The 19,337-nt window shown below is 40.7% G+C and overlaps 1 protein-coding gene across 5 annotated transcripts in view; it reads left to right on the top strand.

The window, feature by feature from the left end:
• The window catches only part of MYO1B (myosin IB), a 183,156-nt gene that overhangs the window by 75,497 nt on the left and 88,322 nt on the right, over positions 1-19,337 (top strand). For all 5 annotated transcript variants that reach the window (XM_027125466.1, XM_027125472.1, XM_027125477.1 and 2 more), the window contains exon 4: positions 11,987-12,081. In XM_027125466.1, coding sequence (XP_026981267.1) covers positions 11,987-12,081 — 95 coding nt within the window. The remainder of the gene's footprint in view (positions 1-11,986; positions 12,082-19,337) is intronic.

Here is a 19,337-nt window from a genome sequence, read left to right as displayed (position 1 = left end):
CACACACACACACACACACACACACACACACACACACACACACACACTAGTTAACCAAATACTGTACAGAGCAGACCTCCTGGCATCTTGAGCCTGCCTTACCTTATTGTTGAAACCTCTTCCTTCCGTATGAAGGGGACCAGGACTGGGGTAAGGAGGGAGTGGGACTGAGAACCATCTGGGAGCCACACCCAAGTGAGGAGTGGTCATCCTGGGTCCGCCTCTCAGAGAGGGCTGTCAGTCACCCCAAGCCCAGAGCCTGCGCATTCTCTGAGGGCGCTTCTGTCTCGGTGGTCTGATTAGTAATCTTCTGATTTCCTCCCTTTAGTCACTGAGTTGCTTTTTAAAATTGAGACATGGATTTGGCTGTGTAATATATATATTTTTTTAATTAATTAATTTATTTATTTTTGGTTGTGTTGGGTCTTCATTGCTGTGTGCGGGCTTTCTCTAGTTGTGGCGAGTGGGGACTACTCTTCGTTGCTGTGCATGGGCTTCTCATTGTGGTGGCTTCTCGTGTTGCAGAGCATGGGCTCTAGGCACGCGGGCTTCAGGAGTTATGGCACGCGGGCTCCAGTAGTTGTGGCACGCGGGCTTATTAGTTGTGGTTCGCGGGCTCTAGAGCACAGGCTCAGTAGTTGTGGCACATGGGCTTAGTTGCTCCGCGGCATGTGGGATCTTCCCGGACCAGGGATTGAACCCATGTCCCCTGCATTGGCAGGCGGATTCTTAACCACTGCACCACCAGGGAAGTCCTGTGTAATTTTTTTTTTCCGTTTTTTTTCTGTTTAGAAACCCAGAGGAAAGATTTCTGCATTTTGTCTTTGTCCTGAATTTGTAGACCTTATTGGAATAGGTACATATTAAACCCTGCTGGGGAGGAGAGCCTCTTAGGATCACTCCAGTTCAGTTCAGACGGCTATGAAATTCTCAAACATGTGTCCAGTACTTCTGTCTGGTGCCTAAGCAAAATAAAAGCATTGTACTTACAATTAGAGTACTCCATAGAATCATAATTTGGGGGGACAGGAATGATATAACCTTGCTTTGAGTTTAACAAATTTGGGGAAAAAACTTTGTTACAGAAACACATAAAAGCAAGAAGTTAAATCTGGCTGCAGTGAGGACAGGGGAGAAAAGTCTTGTTAATGAAAAATGGCATCATATTTTGACAGCGTTGTATCATGGTGGCTTGTGAAAGTGCCTTGCTTGGATATAGAAAATCCCTTTAAGAATTACTGACGCTCAGACCAGAAGTGAGGAACTTGTCTAAGGCAGTAAATAACCAGTGATGGAGAGGAGAGGAAGGGGAAGATTTGAAGGGTATTGGGTACTTGGATGAAAGAGTCAAGTAAAATTTTTAATTCAAAAAAATTTTTTTCTGGTACTGGTATCCCTCGTGCTTTAGAGAGAGGTTTTTGTTGTTTTTTAAGTGAGCCACGTAGACCAAATGACTTATCTGTGAATGACTGAGTTATTATCTAGTTAGATAATACATGTTTTCTCTAAACTGAGCACCTGAGGGTAGAGATGACATCATTTGTATTCCTCTGCCTGACACTCTCTGTGGCACATAGAATGTTTATTGAATTAATAAGTACTAAATTCTCTTAAAATTATTTCCAAGATGTTTCTTCCCTTACAATATCATGATATGAATTTAGCTAATTTCAGGAAGTCTCATTATTATTATCATTTTGCCAATTCACTTTCCTTTCTCCACAATAATATATGCAAACTCAGGCATTACATTGTATATACCCTGTGGTCTATGTGTGTGTATGTATGTACATGTATCTTTTTATAATCAGGCATCTTATTAATATTTGTTGATTTCATTGAATTTTGCATCCACTCTATGAAATGGTGGTGGATCTCGTTCTTCAGATGTGAATATATTTATGACCTTGATTCCATAACATGCAAACTTAGACCCATCTGGCCTTTCAGTCGTTTATTCAGCTCCTGCTCTGTTGTGGACGCTGTGCAAGGGGCATCTTCTGCACAGCTCTGTAAGGCTGGATGCATAAACCAAAGCTTGAAGAAGTTGCTTAGCTTTCCCTACTGCTCACTCCCTCTCCTCTGTGCTTTTTTTTTTTTTTTTTTTTTAAATAAACCACAGCAATGTGTACTTGGAGTTCCCATTCGGATGCCATCTCCACTCAGTGCCTTCCACGATAACTGAAGCCAGATTTCTCTGCACTTCTTCAGTACATGGTGCCATGCAAGGTGCCCAGTGCAGCATCGTCTATTGCAGACAAATGTCCCTGTGTCTCTCTCTTTCTCTTACTGGAGGGAAACTGGGACTCCACCTCATGTCCTTGTATCCTGTGTACCTGGCAGGCACTGGCGGGGGCTAATCAAAGTTAGATGATGCAGAGTGCTTGACATTTGAACATTGTAAACATGAAAGGTTGATTTTACTGAACAGTCGTAACTGTTTGGTTTGTGGATGTGAGGTGCCTTAGATCAGAATGTGTGTTTCAGTGTTACACAAAGACACACAGAATGGCATACAAGGTGACACATTTTTACGCTTCAAATCAGTAGGGAACACCTATCTGAAAAATCAGTTCACATTTTGAGAACTTGAAATCATTCTGTTTACTTTAATGAATAAATCATTAAGTCCTAAGGACAATTAGGACGATCGTTGGAATAACTTCTCTTGGGATAGATTTCTCCCCCACCCCCAGGATTGAGTTGCCTGTAATAAAGTCGTAAAAACTATGAAATTGGTTGAAATAAGCTATGTTGCCGAAAAGCTAAGAAACAGTTGTGTTGGGAATTTGTTCAATTGTATTTACCTTGCTCAGGAAAGGCTATTCTTGTAGACAGTAACTGTGTAGTTACTTTTATGAGAGTTGGGCAATAAAAGTTGATTGTTAGTATTCCTTTGTTAAAAGAGATGCTAAAAATACTTATAAGGGCTTTCTGAATTTGAATTAAGAGCCCACTTGTCTGTTTGTTCTTTTCCCCAGATCAGGTGTGTTTTGTTAATTTCTGGACAGGGGAAATAACATAATTTCCTCCTTACTCTCTGCATTCTCCCAGCCTCTCTCCTTGCATATGCCTTGGGGTTAAGATTTTAGTTTTCCATGACATGCCTTTGTCAGTAAAAGTCATTTTTTCCCAATTTGAATGTTTTTAGGAGCTTGCTCATGTGTTTCTTACCTTCTCCCACACCTCTTTTTGGGGGGACTTAGTGTCTTTCCTGTTCGACTGAGGACAGATTCTCTTCATCTTCATTCCCAGAACCCTCACAGTGAATGAGCATAATGCCTTTCAGCTCATGGGTGCCTGGGAACCTCACGCTTGCGAATGTTCTCACTAGCCTCCGCATACTCTTCCATTTTAGTTATTAGGGGACTGATTCAAGACAGTAGGAACCACCCACACTTCGTTAATTTGTGAGATAAGGCCTGCAGCAGCAAAGACTGATAAGCTGGAATCTGTGCTTTTAACTGCCTGCCAAGCCCCAAGCAGGATGCTGGCCCTGTGGAGGGCTTTCCCCTGTGGCCTCTCATGCTCAGGGCACCATTTGCAGAAGGAAGTCCTTAGCGGTAAAGGGATTACCGCTAAATTCCAAAGAGTGGCTTCCAGGCCCTGAAGGCAGATGTTTCCTCCTCACTGCCTTCATATCTTAAGTCCAGTCCTTTTCCTTCCTGACATAATTTAGTCTTTTTTAAACCTCTTATCTACTTCCTAATGCATGTCTTCAATACCTGGCTTTTGCAATCCACCTTTGAAAAGGAGTCATCCCTTGGCCCAGTCCACCTTCACATGCGTCTCCAGGAGAAAGAAGTTGTTTGAGGGACACGTAGCCAGCTGGCCTTGGCCGGGGTAGACCTGAGGAACTCCATTATGATTTGATAATGGTCGGGCCCATGGGGTCGAAGAATGTGAGTGTGCCCCAAAGCTTCTTCATCACAAGAGGATGTAAACAGAATTTCTGAAATCTTGAAAGAAGACTACCCCTTAAGTGCTCTTTGCTGTTTGTCTTGGATAATATTGCATAACTAGCAAGGGAATCAGTGAGGTAAAGAGCTTTGTTTGTAAATTCTAATACTGAAGGAGAAGAATTTCTTCTCTAATTACACAGGGATTTCTGTTATTCCTTAAAACGTTATAACACATGTGAACCATTTTATACACACAAAACATTCAAATTCTTTTTATTTTTGGCTGCGTTGGGTCTTTGTGGCTTTTGTCCCTTTAGTGGTTATATTTGACTGTCCAGAAAGTATTTTTGAGTGACCCATTAAAAAATAATGAGAGACCCTAGTGTACATTGACATTGACTCAGGCAGTCTATGAAATTTCACGAAAATACTGTGGAGTCTGTTTTTTGGAAGCCTGTGTAATTCTAGAAGAAGAAACTCTTTGTGCCTGTTTGTCATGTCTTATTTTAAAACCTGACTTTTGAGCTTTATTTGATGCCTTAATTGTTCTCACTTCAGAACGGATGTCATCTTAAAATGATTCATCCCTGATGAGATTTCTGTTTTGTACCTAATAGAAACAAGCCTTTTCCAATTATGTAGCCAAAAGAAACCCATGTAACTAGTTATGTTTAGGATATAAGAATGCATATGAACTTAGAAAAGTAAGTATTGATAAAATATTCCTAGAAAAATGATTGTAGATAATTTTTAGAGATAATTAAGTCTCACCTTTACTATGCCATGCCATGGCATAGCATCCTTCTTTTCATTGAGATGACAGCTAGGGACCTCTTTGAGTTTAGATGTATAAAGAGAAAAGAAAGTGCAATGCACTTCTTTTTTTTTTTTTTTTTTGATCAGTTGTTTTGGCATGGTATGTATTTTGCCATCTTATGTCCTTTGGGCCTATCTATGTCTTCATATTTTAAGTATGACTCCTATAGGAAGCATGTAATTGGGTTTTGCCTTTATATCCATTTTAACATATTCTGCCTTTTAATTGGAGTATTTTGTCCATTAACATTTAGTGTGATTATTGATATGGTTGAATTTAGGTTTACCATTCAATAATTTACTTTCTATTTCTCCCCTCTGTTTTTGTTCTTTTTTTCTTGCCTTCTTTTGGATAATTTGAAATATTTTTAGAATTCCATTTTAATTCTTTTGTTATTTTGTACCTCTTTGTGTTCTATTTTGTGGTTATTCATGGTGTAATATACACCCTTGAGTTTTCAAGATCCATATAGAATTAATACTGTACGACTACGTAAAATACAGAAACCTCGCAACCATTTAGGTCCATTTACCATCCATCTCTCTCTAATTCTGTTCTTTGTGTTTGTTTTCATAATCTTTCTTTTTAACTTCATGGTGTACATATGCCCATTGCTATCTATCTTTTTTTTTAATATTAAAATTTTTTTTTTTTTTTTTTTTGTCTGCATTGGGTCTTTGTTGCTGTGCACGGGCTTTCTCTAGTTGCGGCAAGTAGGGACTACTCTTTGTTGCCGTGCGTGGGTTTCTTATTGCGGCAGCTTCTCTTGTTGCGGAGCATGGGCTCTAGGCATGCGAGCTCAGTACTTGTGTCTCATGGGCTCTAGAGCGCAGGCTCAGTAGTTGTGGTGCACGGGCTTAGTTGCTCTGTGGCATGTGGGATCTTCCCAGACCAGGGCTTGAACACCGTGTCCCCTGCATTGGCAGGTGGATTCTTAACCACTGCTCCACCAGGGAAGTCCCCATTGCTGTCTGTCTTGAAGAGAGGCTTACTTTTGTTGTCTGTCTTCTCTTGCTCTGAGGCTTGGATTGTTAGGAATGCTTACCAGTGCTGTGGCTGTGTAGGAAAAACTGTATTGTTGTAAATATGTTAATTTACCATGCTTGCACAGGCACACCTCAGAGGCATTGTGGGTTCAGTTCCAGACCACCTCAATAAAGTGAATATCTCAATAAGGCAAGTCACACAAATTATCTGGTATCCCAGTGCATGTAAAAGTTATGTTTACACTGTATGGTAGTCTGTCAATAAAGTGTGCAACAGCATGATGTCTTTAAGAAAACAGTGTACATACATTAAATAAAAAATACGAAACAACAAGACAGTTATAATAGTAACATCAAAGATCATGGATCACAGGTCACTGTAACAAGTGTAATAATAATGAAGAAGTTTGAAATAATTGTGAGACTTGCCAAAATGTGACCAACCAAGAGACATGGAAGTGAGCAAATGCTATTGGAAAAGTGGTGCCAATAGACTTGCTTGATGCAGGGTTGCCACAAACCTTCCATTTGTAAAGAACACAGTATCTGGGAAGTGCAATAAAATGAAGCATATTAAAATGAGGTATGCATAGGACAAGAATGTAATAAAGCTTTCTAGAATGAAAAAAGTTATAGTTACTTGTAACAAAGAAGTATAAAAACTTATTTTCCCTGAAGTATAAAAACTTATTTTCCCTGAAGTTTTCCCTTAAGATATGATAGGATGAATGTTTCACGGAAGGGCATAACACTAATTTAACAGGGTGATATTTTTCAAGCGAGTGAATATTTCTGAATTGAGAATATGAGACAATTGTAGATGTACAGATACCTGCAATAGTATTTTACAAGGAAGGCCAGCATTGTGCCTCTCCTTTAAAAACAAACAAGCAAATAAACAAACAGACCTCAAGGTTACTGTGCAAAACACACCACACACAATTCCCTTTCTCCTTTTCCTTCTCTTCCACGTCCTTGCTGTGGACTGCCTTAGCCCTTAATCGGGTTTAGTATGAGATTAGGAATTGGTGGCACATTTAGAGGTTAGGAATTTTTTAAAAAAACACTTACTTTTTGTTGCTTTTTTTTTGTTTTTTTGCGGTACGCGGGCCTCTCACTGTTGTGACCTCTCCCGTTGCGGAGCACAGGCTCCGGACGCGCAGGCTCAGCGGCCATGGCTCACGGGCCCAGCCGCTCCGTGGCATGTGGGATCTTCCTGGACCGCGGCACAAACCCGTGTCCCCTGCATCGGCAGGTGGACTCTCAACCACTGCGCCACCAGGGAAGCCCTTGTTGCTTAATTTTAAAAGCACACAGTTTTTAGGGCCGAACCAGAGCTAGAAAGGAGAGAAATAGTTGAGATTTGTAGATCTCAATGTAGATGAGAATTTTGAGACAGAGCTATTTTAAGAGGGTTAAATTCAGAAGCAGAATTTCCCTAGTGTGATTTGAAAGTATTCCAGGATTCAGGATTGAATGAAAGGGAATACCATTTTGAGAGAGCTCTTAAAGAAAAAGACTGAAACAGAAAGGTAGAAACAGTTATCTAAGTTCAGGAGAGTTTCCTGAGACAAAATTTGTTCTGTTAAGCACTTTGGCTAATGGAGATGACAAACTAAAAGTCCTCAAATGGATTTGACCATTTTGGAGAGTGATTCCTCAAGTGCCTCATTAGAGGATAGCCAGAGGGACTGAAAAGTAGGGGGCTGCTTGGGAGAACATAAGCATAAGCTTTAGGCGGTGGTGGGTGATGTGTTGGGTGTCACATCATCTTTTCTGCTTCATACAGTAGGTGAAAGAAACCTAGAAGGGAAATGGCAGGGTGGAGAGCTTGAAGTTTGGGGAAAAGAAGCCCTGCCATCACCCTTGATGCCCACGAAAGCAGGGCCACGGTGGAGATTAACATTCTGAACAGAAATAAGGTGGAGAAGGGACATAAACACCGACTAGATAATTTTGAACATGAAACCCAATCTTCTGCTCTGACAGAACATAACAGATGAGCCCCAAACCAAGCTTCCAAAACCTAAAAGCGATAGATATAGCTATTTGCAGATAAGCAGCAAACATGCTTAGTGTTGGGGAGAGTTTGGCTCTCAACGAACAGCCGTTTAGCTGATCTGGAAATGAAGGGGGGACTTACACTGAAACGTCAGGCTGTCGCTATTCTTAGAGCTCAACTGGAGGACAGACATAGTGGATGAAACACCGCTCTTGATGTGGTGGGATGAAAACCATGTTTGCCCATTGTTATCGTCATCGTAGTTCAACAAACCGTTCATTTTTGTGCGTGGTAAATCACAATGATGACACGCTCACAAAATAATGCGAAGCATATGGGTCACAACTGTTTTTAAGTAGAAACTTCTCTAAAGATTTATTTAAGTTCCTTAATTATAGAGCGGTTGGGAAGACTGGCATGTGGTTTCAGTTTAGTTATAAATGTTGGCCGTGGTGACGGGCATGTGCTAACGTTGCCAGAGAGAAAGAGAACAAGATTGGGAGGGGAGCTGGTGTCTTTCAGGACCTGCCTGCCCCTTTGTCATTTTTAAGTGAAGTCAAGATCTTTCGTATTTATACGAAATGAGTATGATGACATTTATGCTCTGCTTGAGATGCCTGTGCCAGTAGTCCAGGCCAATTTTCCCAGCGCTTAAATACTTTAATTGGTAAATTTTCATGGCAGTTTGAAATCAGGGACTCTCCAGAGTCCTGACAGAATAACTATCCCTTTTAGCCTTTATCTTAAATTAAAATATACTCCTCATTAGATGAGTCAAGCCCAGTTTGGGGAACAGCAGTTAAGTATTCTGTCTAGATAGACAAGTGGAAAGTAAGTGTTCAAGCTAGGTGTTTCTTTGACTTGAAATAAACCCATGCCAGGGTCATTTGGTGATCTTCTGAACCCTCGTGTGTGTGTGTCCACATATATATGTGCACGCACAATCATATGTGGTTATTCACATTAGAAGTCATTTTGCATCCTTTGGGATCTGGTAATAGTGTCATATATAAAGCTAACTTGCAGTCTTAGGAGCATGGGAAAAGGCCTGTGTTAACCCATGAAGAGGTCGGCAAATGTGTATGGTTGGAAAAGTTCATCTGTATATTTGCCGTAACATGCTTTCCTCTGTTTCTTGCCCATGATGAAAATGACAGCGGCATCACTGAGCTCTTGTCTGGAGGTGGGAGGAGTGGGAGGGAGGAAGGCTAATAAGGAATCTAAGTAAAGCTCTCCTTCCCCTTATGAAGGTCACAGAAGACATGGCTTTCCTGTTCACCACCCTTTACGGAGTGCAGTCCAGTAGGGACTTTGTCAGTACTTGAGAGGATCCACTCATTCATTCATTCGTATTTTGGTATAGACGATGTCTTATGTTCATATCTCTGTGGGATGCACAAAGATTAATTACACAGCAAGGCTGTGCCCCCAGGAGCTTACACTCTGGTAAGGGATCAGAAGATGTCTGCATAACTAATTATGATACAGAAGGACATTGGACATTTATTCAGGACTCGATCACTTTTAAAGTGCTTTCATACAGGTATACTTAATCCTCTAAGTGGAAGTACGTGGCTACATTTTTAATTTTGTACCTGCAGAAAACTCAGCCAGGGTGAGGGACTTGCTCGGGGTCCTTTAGGTGTTAAGTTGGGGGTCTGGGGCCCAGGGAACCCTGTCCATCTAGGATGCCTCTGCCTCTGGGATTCACTGTTTTGTCCATTGTCCCAGTATGCAGTGGTGCAGAGGGGCATGCTTGCTTCCTCCTCGGGGATTCAGAGAACGCTAGAGAAGGATGAGGCCACTGAGCGACCTTGGCACTGGTCGACCTTGGCACACAGCAAGGCACTGGTTACTTAGGGGATGGCTGAAGGGATCTGAGGGTGAGGAAGACATGCTGGATGGAAAGAGATCAGTGTACATTGTTCACATAAGCAAGCTAAAGCAACATGTTACTCGAAAAAGTCCGTTTCTTGCCTTTTCTTTATATGTTCATTCGACAGATGACTATATTTATGTGCAAGGCTTTGGTTGGAGTCATTGATGTGACGGTTACACATAAGGCTTGTGGTGACTCTCTTTGGGGGCTCACATTGATCCAGCCAGAGGATAAGGCCACAGATAATCGTAAGAGGATGTGAGGAGAGGGGAAGAATGTGATACACAGGATTTCTGGGTTCAGGTTATGACTGTCCTGGTCTCGGACATGTCATGTCACCTCTCAGTCTCATTGGATCCTTTTTCTTTAAGGATGCAGGTAGCATTCACTTCACAGAGCTACTGTAAGGATGAAATCTGATTATGAACACAACACTTCATTCAGCTCCTAGCACACTGAAGGTGCTCAGTACACTGTCATTATTAATGGCGCCACACACTTCCTGAAGAGAAGCCAAAGTCTGGTTGGCTGAACTGATGCTCTTCCTGTATCCCAGCCCTTCCCCAGGCTCCTTGCCTCCAGATTGGTCTCTCTTACATGCCGTCCTGTGGCCCTGTGATTTCTGTCCAGAGCACGGAGGTGGTGTGTCCCAGTGGTCAAGAGCACACTGCCAGTGTGACCTTGACAAGTTCTGTCTTCACTTTTTGACAAAATTTCATCATCTGAAAATGGGATTAATAATAATTTATTCGTAGTAGTTTTGTTGTGAGATTTAAAATGATTAAATATGGGGGCTTCCCTGGTGGCACAGTGGTTGGGAATCTGCCTGCCAATGCAGGGGACATGGGTTTGAGCCCTGGTCCGGGAAGATTCCACATGCCGTGGAGCAACTAAGCCCATGTGCCACAACCACTGAGCCTGTGCTCTAGAGCCCGCGTGCCACAACTACTGAAACCCGTGTGCCTAGAGCCCGTGCTCTGCAACAAGAGAAGCCACCGCAGTGAGAAGTCTGCGCACCGCAATGAAGAGTGGCCCCCGCTCGCCGCAACTAGAGAAAGCCCGCGCGCAGCAACGAAGACCCAACGCAGCCAAAAATAAACAAATAAAAAAATAATAAATTTAAAAAAAAGATTAAATATGAAGGGCCTGGGGACCATGCTGGTACAGGGTAAATGCTGCTATTTTTAGCTCTAATTACTCTCTGATTACTATGTGATCCTGTCCCTCTGTTGCTTACATTCCCTCTGGATGGCTCCCGATCATCTCTGTTCTCCTGATTTGGAGTCTGCCCATCTCTCTAGCGCATCACTCCTCAGGCTTTGCTTTCCAGCAGCTTTTTGCGGTACACAGGCCTCTCACTGTTGTGGCCTCTCCCGTTGTGGAGCACAGGCTCCAGACGCGCAGGCTCAGCGGCCATGGCTCATGGGCCCAGCCGCTCCGCGGCATGTGGGATCTTCCCAGACCGGGGCACGAACCTGTGTCCCCTGCATCGGCAGGCAGACTCTCAACCACTGCGCCACCAGGGAAGCCCGCTAATGAATTCTTTAGGGCTGTGTTTCTACCTCTTAAGATACTCCTACTCCACACCCCTACCCCCTTGAGGTCTGGTTCTGCAATGTTTTGCACATATCTTTTTCCTTGCACTTAACCTATTTTCTATTTTGTATCTCTCTCCCGTGCATTCCTAGCGTGTTCTTCACATAAGGTAGACTCAATAAGTACTTGTTAATAAATGAATTAGAAGAGGAGCTTTCCTATTTTAAGTACAGTATCATATTGTCCCAATTATTTTTCAGTTAGTTAGAGGGAGCAAAATTTACCTTGTTAGTAAATTTTGAGGAGGGGAAGGTCAACATGAGGACTTTCTTGATAGGGGGCCCTTTGTCATCATAGAGCGCACAGGACCGGACAAGAACCACGGCAAACCTATAGTACCACCTGCCTCTGATGGACCTTACAGTTTCAACCATCTTGTTTGTGAAGGCAGTAGTTCTGTGTTTAGCTTAGTGCTGGTAATATCAGCTATTTGGTGTTTGATAACATTTTTCTAATGTTTGAAAAAAAAATTTTCTCATTGTTTCGAAACTCCAGTGTATTGTCCTGGAAATAGCAACATTATCCAGTTGTGGACATGTGGACATGTACTCTCTATCTTTAGAGTACTGTGCATCAGTACCGTTTCAGTTAAGAGAGAATGCATAGGAGAAGGTAACACGGGCCACAAACAATGGATAGCTTTATTTATTTACTTTAAGAATTTGAAAGAAATAAAATGTGATATCTCAGCTTTCTATCTAAAGCGTATCAGTGACACTTTAAAGAGCCTGTAGTTAGTTATATCTGATAAACATATAATAATGAGCTGAATTTTAAGGACTTTTTTCCCATTATCCCCTGCAGCTTTGCCCTGTCAGATGAAGCATACAGATCCCTAAGAGATCAAGATAAAGACCAGTGTATTCTGATTACTGGGGAAAGCGGAGCAGGAAAAACAGGTAAGGCCACTGGACAACCTTACTTTCTCCTGTAGAAGGGTAGACGCTGCACAGAATGACGATGGCAGAGCGGGTGGGTGGAGCCTCATTAGCATGACGCTCACAGGACTCATGCTGGGAAGGCTAGTGATTAGGATCCTGGAATGTTCTCCGGGAAGGACTTGCCTCATCTCTCCTGTGAAGGAGCAGGCACCTATCAAAAGGGTTCCAACCAATGTGGGAGTGTCTTTCTGGATTCTAGACCTTTCTGTTGCAGTTCCTGCGTACTTCAAGGTCTTTTACCTTCCCTCCAAGACACCAAGGTCTAGTGCGAGGTCTCACCACTTCCCTAAGAAATGCCAGACTGTTTGGGTTCGGAGATCCCACAACCACAGACTATCTCTCTGCTAAAAAGTGAGGGAGGGCACCAGGAAAATGCTGGATTTCACTGTAGAAAAGTCTTCCTCTGAAGCCTGAAGAATTGAGATTTTTGTACACATTTTTAGACAGGCTGGCAACCTCCCCATAAAACAACGCCTCAAATGGGGAGGGAGTGTGCTCTTTTTTTCTTGTGCTTTTAATAAAAGCCATCTGTGTGATTGTCTTGAGTGAGAAAGTGGTTTTACACATGGTGCCCAGCTACCTGGAAAACGTTCAAAAGAGCTGTGATCTCTGAGTCCAAACTTGGACAGGTTAGAACTGCTGTTGTCAGTAGGTTTCTTTGATGGAACTGATGAGTCCAGGAAAGAGGAGGATAGTATTTTCATAACTGGTTCATCTGTAAGATGTTCTTGTTTTATAGATAAGACTCTGATCATTGGTCATTTCTGTTAGTTTGCCAAAGTGGGATTTAAATGCTTCAACTTTACTTGGCTATTTAAGTATCAGATTAATAACTTTGATTTCCTGATGCTCAAGAGAAGAAAATCCCCTGTGGATATTTCAGTCAACTGACTGAATTCATTTTGTTCATTAGCCCTTAGTTAGATTTGTGTCTTTAAACTCTCCCTATCTGCGCTGAAATGGCTTTTCTTTCTATACCTATTTCTTCCTCCACTTTCTTAAGGAGTACCTCTTCCCTGCCCCTCAGCGTAACTGGAGAAAGAATGGCTAGATAAGATGTGTCCAGCTCCCTTCCCGGAGCCTTTGGAGACATAGTGCACTGTTTCTTTGCAAGGTTGTGCAGGTTTTAGGCTCTGGATGGGCAGAAATGGAGGGGAAAAGAGTGGCATGTAAGAATCTAAGGTAACAGAGAGCACAGACTCATATAATTGGAAGGGATCTTAGTTAGAGACCATTTAGTGTAGGGTCCTCCCCAGGGACAGCCAAACTCCTTTTATAGTGATGCAGGGCTCACTGCTTTGTAAGGTGGCCTGTGGACTTTGTCACACAGGTTTGGGAACAAAAGTTCTTCCTTACCTAGAGGTGAATTCTGCCTCTGTGTATTCGTCTTAACTCTGCAGTCTGGGACCTTACCAAATTAGTCTACTTTCTCTCCTACAGGACAATCACTTAATTCTTTGAAGTCATCCGTCAAAGCTTCCTAGGGCTAAAAATCCCTTTTCTTTAAAAATTTCTCATGTGATACACGTTCATTTATTCATTCATCTAGGAAAATTCCTGAGTACCTACTAGGTGAAAGGTACTGCAGTAGGTACCAGTGATACATTGGTGAGCCAGACACCATTCCTGTCCTTGTCAAGTTTATAGTGTAGTACAGGAGATAAACAATAGCTCTGCGCTATATATGTACATACATCTAAATGTATACAGGTCTACATACAATTTATATACAGAACATTAAGTGTAGTGAAGTGAGGTGTACACTTGTAAGGGTGCGTATACGAACATGTAACAGGAGGATTGAATCTCATTCCCAAATCCCTCACTGTCATGGTCATATTATTCCAGCGTCTGCCCAGTTTGTCAATATGCTTTATAAAATTGCATCCCAAGAAGTAAACAGAATACTTCAAATTTGCTCCTGGTTATTGTGAAACTATTGCCCTCTTAACGTGGATATGAGACTTCTATTCATGTGGTACGTGTATTGACTCATATTGGTCTTTTCATCGAGCAAGGTGTTATAGGTTTCTTGTATATTAACTTCTGTTTGGTCAGATTTTCTCAGTTGGGTATTGTTCAACAAAATTATTTTAAGCCTACATGTCGAATCTTTTGTTTATGATTCTGTTCCCTCCCATAGAACCACTGCCGTGCCATTGGGAAATAATAATAGTAGCTAACTTACATGAGCACTTACCACGTGTTGGGCGTTGTGGTTAGCATATTGCACGTATGAGATAAGTATTCTTATCCCCATTTTTATGATGGAGAAATTGAGCCACAGAAAGGTTAAACAACTTGCTTAAACTTAGAATTAGAATCCCATTTTCTAATCCTGTCAACCCTACCTCACAGTGAGTAAGTGGCAGAGCTGGGATCTTGAACGCAGGTAGATATATAGCTCTAGAGACCCCACTTGTCTCAGCTCAGGCTGCTGTAACAAAATACCAGAGACTGAGTGATTTAAACAACAGACATTTATTTCTCATAGTTCTGGAAGCTGGGAAGTCCAGTCAAGGTGCCTGGTGAGGACCTTCTCTCTGTGTCCTCACATGGGAGGAGAGTTTAAAAGTGAGCCTGAGCAGTCTCTGGTCTTCTTCCTCTTATAAGGACGTTAATCCCATCACCGAGGTCCTACCCTCATGTCCTCATCTAAACCTAGTTACCTCCTGAAGGCCCCAACTTGGAGGTTAAGGTTTCAGCATATGAATTTCAGGGGGACACAAACATTTAATTCATGGCACCATTTTTATCCACTATGCTAAGCTGTATCTTCATACTTTGAACATGATGCTTTTTGAGTGCCATTAAACCCATTGCCCTTGTTGGTAATTTTTTTTTTTTTTTTAAACTAGCCTCCAGTGTCTCTTTAAGGCAGGGATTATGTTTTCTTCATCTTTGTGTCCCTATAGCCTGACTTAATGCCTGGGACCCATTAGGCAATCACTACATGTTTGAATGATTGAATAAATGCCATCCTCCAACCCGAGCCTCCTTCTGTGTCTTAATTTAAGAAATTGACGAAAATACTGAATCAGACCAGGACAAAGACTGATCCTGACAACTGAAAATTGAAATATAGTTAATTCGTTAAAAGTTAATCTGGCGGAATTCCCTGGCAGTCCAGTGGTCACGACTCTGAGCTCTCACTGCCGAGGGCCCGGGTTCGATCCTTGGTCGGGGAACTAAAAATCCCATAAGCCTCGTGGCACAGCCAAAAAGAAAAAAAAAGTTGTTGTGTTGATTAGTTCTGGATCATCTTTCTTTATCTTTCTATATTCTCTTTAGGGCGGTCACAACTAGTCTCAGATTATGTTTTTGCCTCCTAAACTGTACCCTCCACTCAGTACCTCTTACTTTGTCTTCCAGCTTACACATCCAGTACCTGCTTGACAGTCTATGTGGGTTCTCAGAGGCATCTCAAACTAAGCACGCCCTAAATCGAACTTTTGATTTTACCCTCCTACCCAAACTTCCTGGTCTCGATAAATGGGACCACCCATCAGCCTAGTTTCTCAAGCTAGAGATGTAACAGTCATCCTTGATATTTTCCTTTCCTGTATCTTCCACATGAATCCCATTTTCTAATCCTGTCAACCCTACCTCTAAAATATATCTCATGCCAAGTTCTTTCTTCCTTTTCTTTGTATCCATGTGGCGACTCTAGTTAGACTAAGCCACCAACCATTACTTCCTTTGAGGACTGTTTGTAGCAATATCTGACAGGTCTCTTCTTTTCCCCCTATGCTTGCCTACAGTTTTTTTTTCACAGACACCAGAATGATCTGTAAAACTGAAAACTGGATCAAACCCTTGGCCTGTTAAAAAAATTTTGTTTCGAGTTACCTTTTTGTGTGTGTGTGTGATGAGAACTTTTAAGATCTACTGTCTTAGCAACTTTTTTACTTAGCCTCACCACACGGCATGCAAGATCTTAGTTCCCCCACCAGGGATCGAACCCATGCTCCCTGCAGTGAAAGCGCCAAGTCCTAACCACTGGACCGTCAGGGAATTCCTCTGAGCAACTTTTAAGTATACAATACAGCGTTAACTATAGTTGCCATGATGTACATTAGATCCCTAGAACTTCATCTTATAACTGGAAGTTTGTACCTTCTGATCACCTTTCACCCATCTCCATTTCCCCCTTCGCCTTCTCAAACCAGCAATCTACCCTTCTCTTTGTTTCTATGAATTTGTCTTTTTTTTTTTTTAGATTCCATATATAAGTGAGATCATACAGTATTTGTCTTTCTCTGACTTATTTCAGTTAGTATAATGCCTTCACGGTTCATCCGTGTTGTCACAAATGGCAGGATTTCCTTCTTTTTTTTTTTGGCTGAACAATAGTCAGCTGTGTGTACACACACACACACACACACACACACACACCACATTTTTCTCTATTCATTCGTCCATAGACCGACTGACACTTGTTTCCATTTCTTGACTATTGTAAATAATGCTGCAGTGAACATGGGAGTGCAGATATCGCTTCAACACAGTATTTTTTTTTTCCTTTGAATATATACCCAGGAGTGGTATTGCTGGATCATATGGTAGTTCTATTTTTAATTTTTTGAGGAACTTCCATACTGTTTTCCATAGTGGCTGCACCAATTTACATTCCCACCAAGAGTGCATAAGAATTCCCTTTTTCCACATCCTCTCCAACACTTACTTCTTGTGTTTTTTTGATATTAGCCATTCTGACAAGTGTGAGGTGGTATCTCATTGTGGTTTTGATTTGCGTTTCTCTGATAATTAATGATGCTGAGCATCTTTTCATGTGCCTGTTGACCATCTGTATGTCTTCTTTGGAAAAATGTCTATTCAGATCTTCTGCCCATTTTTTAATCGGATTGTTTGGGGTTTTTTTGGTTGAGCTGTATGAGCTATTTATGTATTTTGGATATTAACCCCTTATTGGTCATATTATTTGCAGATATTTTCTCCCATTCAGTAGGTTGCCTTTCCATTTATTAATCATTTCTTTTGCTGGCAGAAGCTTTTTAGTCTGATGTAATCCAACTTGTTTATTTTTGCTTTTGTTGTTTGTGCTTTGGGTGTCATATCCAAAAAATCATTGCCAAGACCAGTGTCTAAGAGTTTTCCCCTATGTTTTCTTTTAGAAGTTTCACGGTTTTAGGTCTTGCATTTAAGTCTTTAATCCATTTTGAGTTAATTTTTGTGGGTGGTAGTTAATTTTTGTCAGTTCCATTCTCTTACATGTGTATATCCAGTTTTCCCAACACCATTTATTAAAAAGGCTGCCTTTTTTCCATTGAATATTATTGGCTCCTTTGTCAAATATTAGTTGACTGCTTATGCATGGGTTTATTTCTGGTCTCTTCATTCTGTTTCATTCATCTATGTGTCTGTTTTTATGCCAGTATCATACTATTTTGATTACTATAGCTTTGTAGTATAATCTGAAATCAGGGAGTATGATGCCTCTAGCTTTGTTCTTCTTTCTCAATACTGCTTTGGCTATTTGGGGTCTTTTGTGCTTCCATATGAATTTTAGGCTTGTTTGTTCTATTTCTGTGAAAAATGCCATTGGAATTTTGACAGGGATTGTATTGAATCTATAGATAGCTTTGGATAGTATAGGATGTTTTAACAATATTAATTCTTTCTGTTCACGAATGTGAAATAGCTTTCCATTTGCTTGTGTCACTTAAATTTCTTTCACCAATGTCTTATCATTTTCAGTATACAGATCTTTCACCTCTTGGTTAAATTTATTCCTAAGTATTTTATTGTTTTTGTTGCTATTGGAAATGGGATAATTTTCTTTATTGCTTTTTAAAATTATTTATTGTTAGTATAAAGAAATGCTACTGTTTTCTGTATGTTGATTTTGTATCCTACAACTTTACTAAATTAGTTTATTACTTCTTACAGTCTTTTTGGTGGAGTCTTTTGGATCTTCTGTACATAAGATCCTGTCATCTGTAAACAGAGACGATTTTACTTCTTCCTTTCTGTTTCTGATGCCTTTTATTTCTTTTTCTTGTCTAATTGCTCTGCCTGGGACTTTCAGTACTATGTTGAATAGGAGTGGGGAGGGTTGTCTTGTTCCTGATCTTAGAGGAAAAGCTTTCAACCTTTCACCATTGAGTATGATGTTAGTTGCCTTCTTGTCCTGTATGGCCTTTATTATGTTGATGTATACTCCTTCTTTATCTAATTTGTTGAGAGTTTTTATCATGAGAGGTTGTTGAATTTTGTCACATGCTTTTTCTGGACTTATTGAGATGATCATATGATTTTATTCTATTAAAATGTGATGTATGTGTTAAATGTGAGGTATCACATTTATTGATTTGCATGTGTTGGACCATCCTTGCATCCCACGGATGAATTCCACTTGATCATGGTATATGGTCCTTTTAATGTGCTGTTGAATTCAGTTTGCTAGTATTTTGTGAATTTTGGCCCTTATATTCATTAAGGATATTGACCTATAGTTTTCTTTTCTTGTAGTATCCTTATCTGGCTTTGGTATAAGGGTAATGCTGGGTTTGGAAGTGTTCCCTCTTCTTTGTATTGCAAGAGTTTGAGATAGTTCTGGTCTTGGGCTTTTCTTTTTGGGAGGTTTTTGATTACTGACTCAATCTTCTTAGTAGTAATCGATCTGTTCAGATTTTCTCTTTCTTCATGATTCTAGGAACTTATCCATTTCTTCTGGGTTGTCTAATTTGTTAGCATATAATTGTTCATAGTAGTCGCTTATGTTCCTTTATTTCTGTGGTATCTGTTGAATGTCTCCTTTTTCACTTATAATTTTATTTATTTGAGCCCTTTTTCTTTTTTTCTTGGTTAGTTTGCCAATTTGGTTTATTTTTTCAAAGAACCAACTTTTCATTTTGTTAATCTTTTCTACCGCTTTCCTGATTCTCTGTTTCATTTATTTCTGCTCTAATCTTCATTATTTCCTCAAAAAAGCTGTATCTTCTGCTAAGATTGGGCTTAGTTCTTGTTTTTCTAGTTTTTTGAGGTATAATGTTAGGGTTTTTTTTTAAGATCTTTCTTTTATTCTTGATGTATGCATTGATAGCTATAAAATTTCCTCTTGAAACATTCTTGCTGCATCTCATCAGCTTTGGTATATTGTTTTTCCGTGTTTGTTTGCATCAAGCTTTTTTTTACATAAAAATATTTAATAGTTTCCACTGCACCAAAATATACGCCAAACCCCGTGTGCC

The sequence above is a fragment of the Aethalodelphis obliquidens genome, unplaced genomic scaffold (assembly GCF_003676395.1).
Source record: "Aethalodelphis obliquidens isolate GAN/ISIS:26980383/991018 unplaced genomic scaffold, ASM367639v1 scaffold2, whole genome shotgun sequence".
Classification (NCBI taxonomy): Eukaryota; Metazoa; Chordata; class Mammalia; order Artiodactyla; family Delphinidae; genus Aethalodelphis; species Aethalodelphis obliquidens.
The sequence above is the reverse complement of the archived record's forward strand: the minus strand, read 5'-3'. Positions and strand labels throughout refer to the sequence as shown.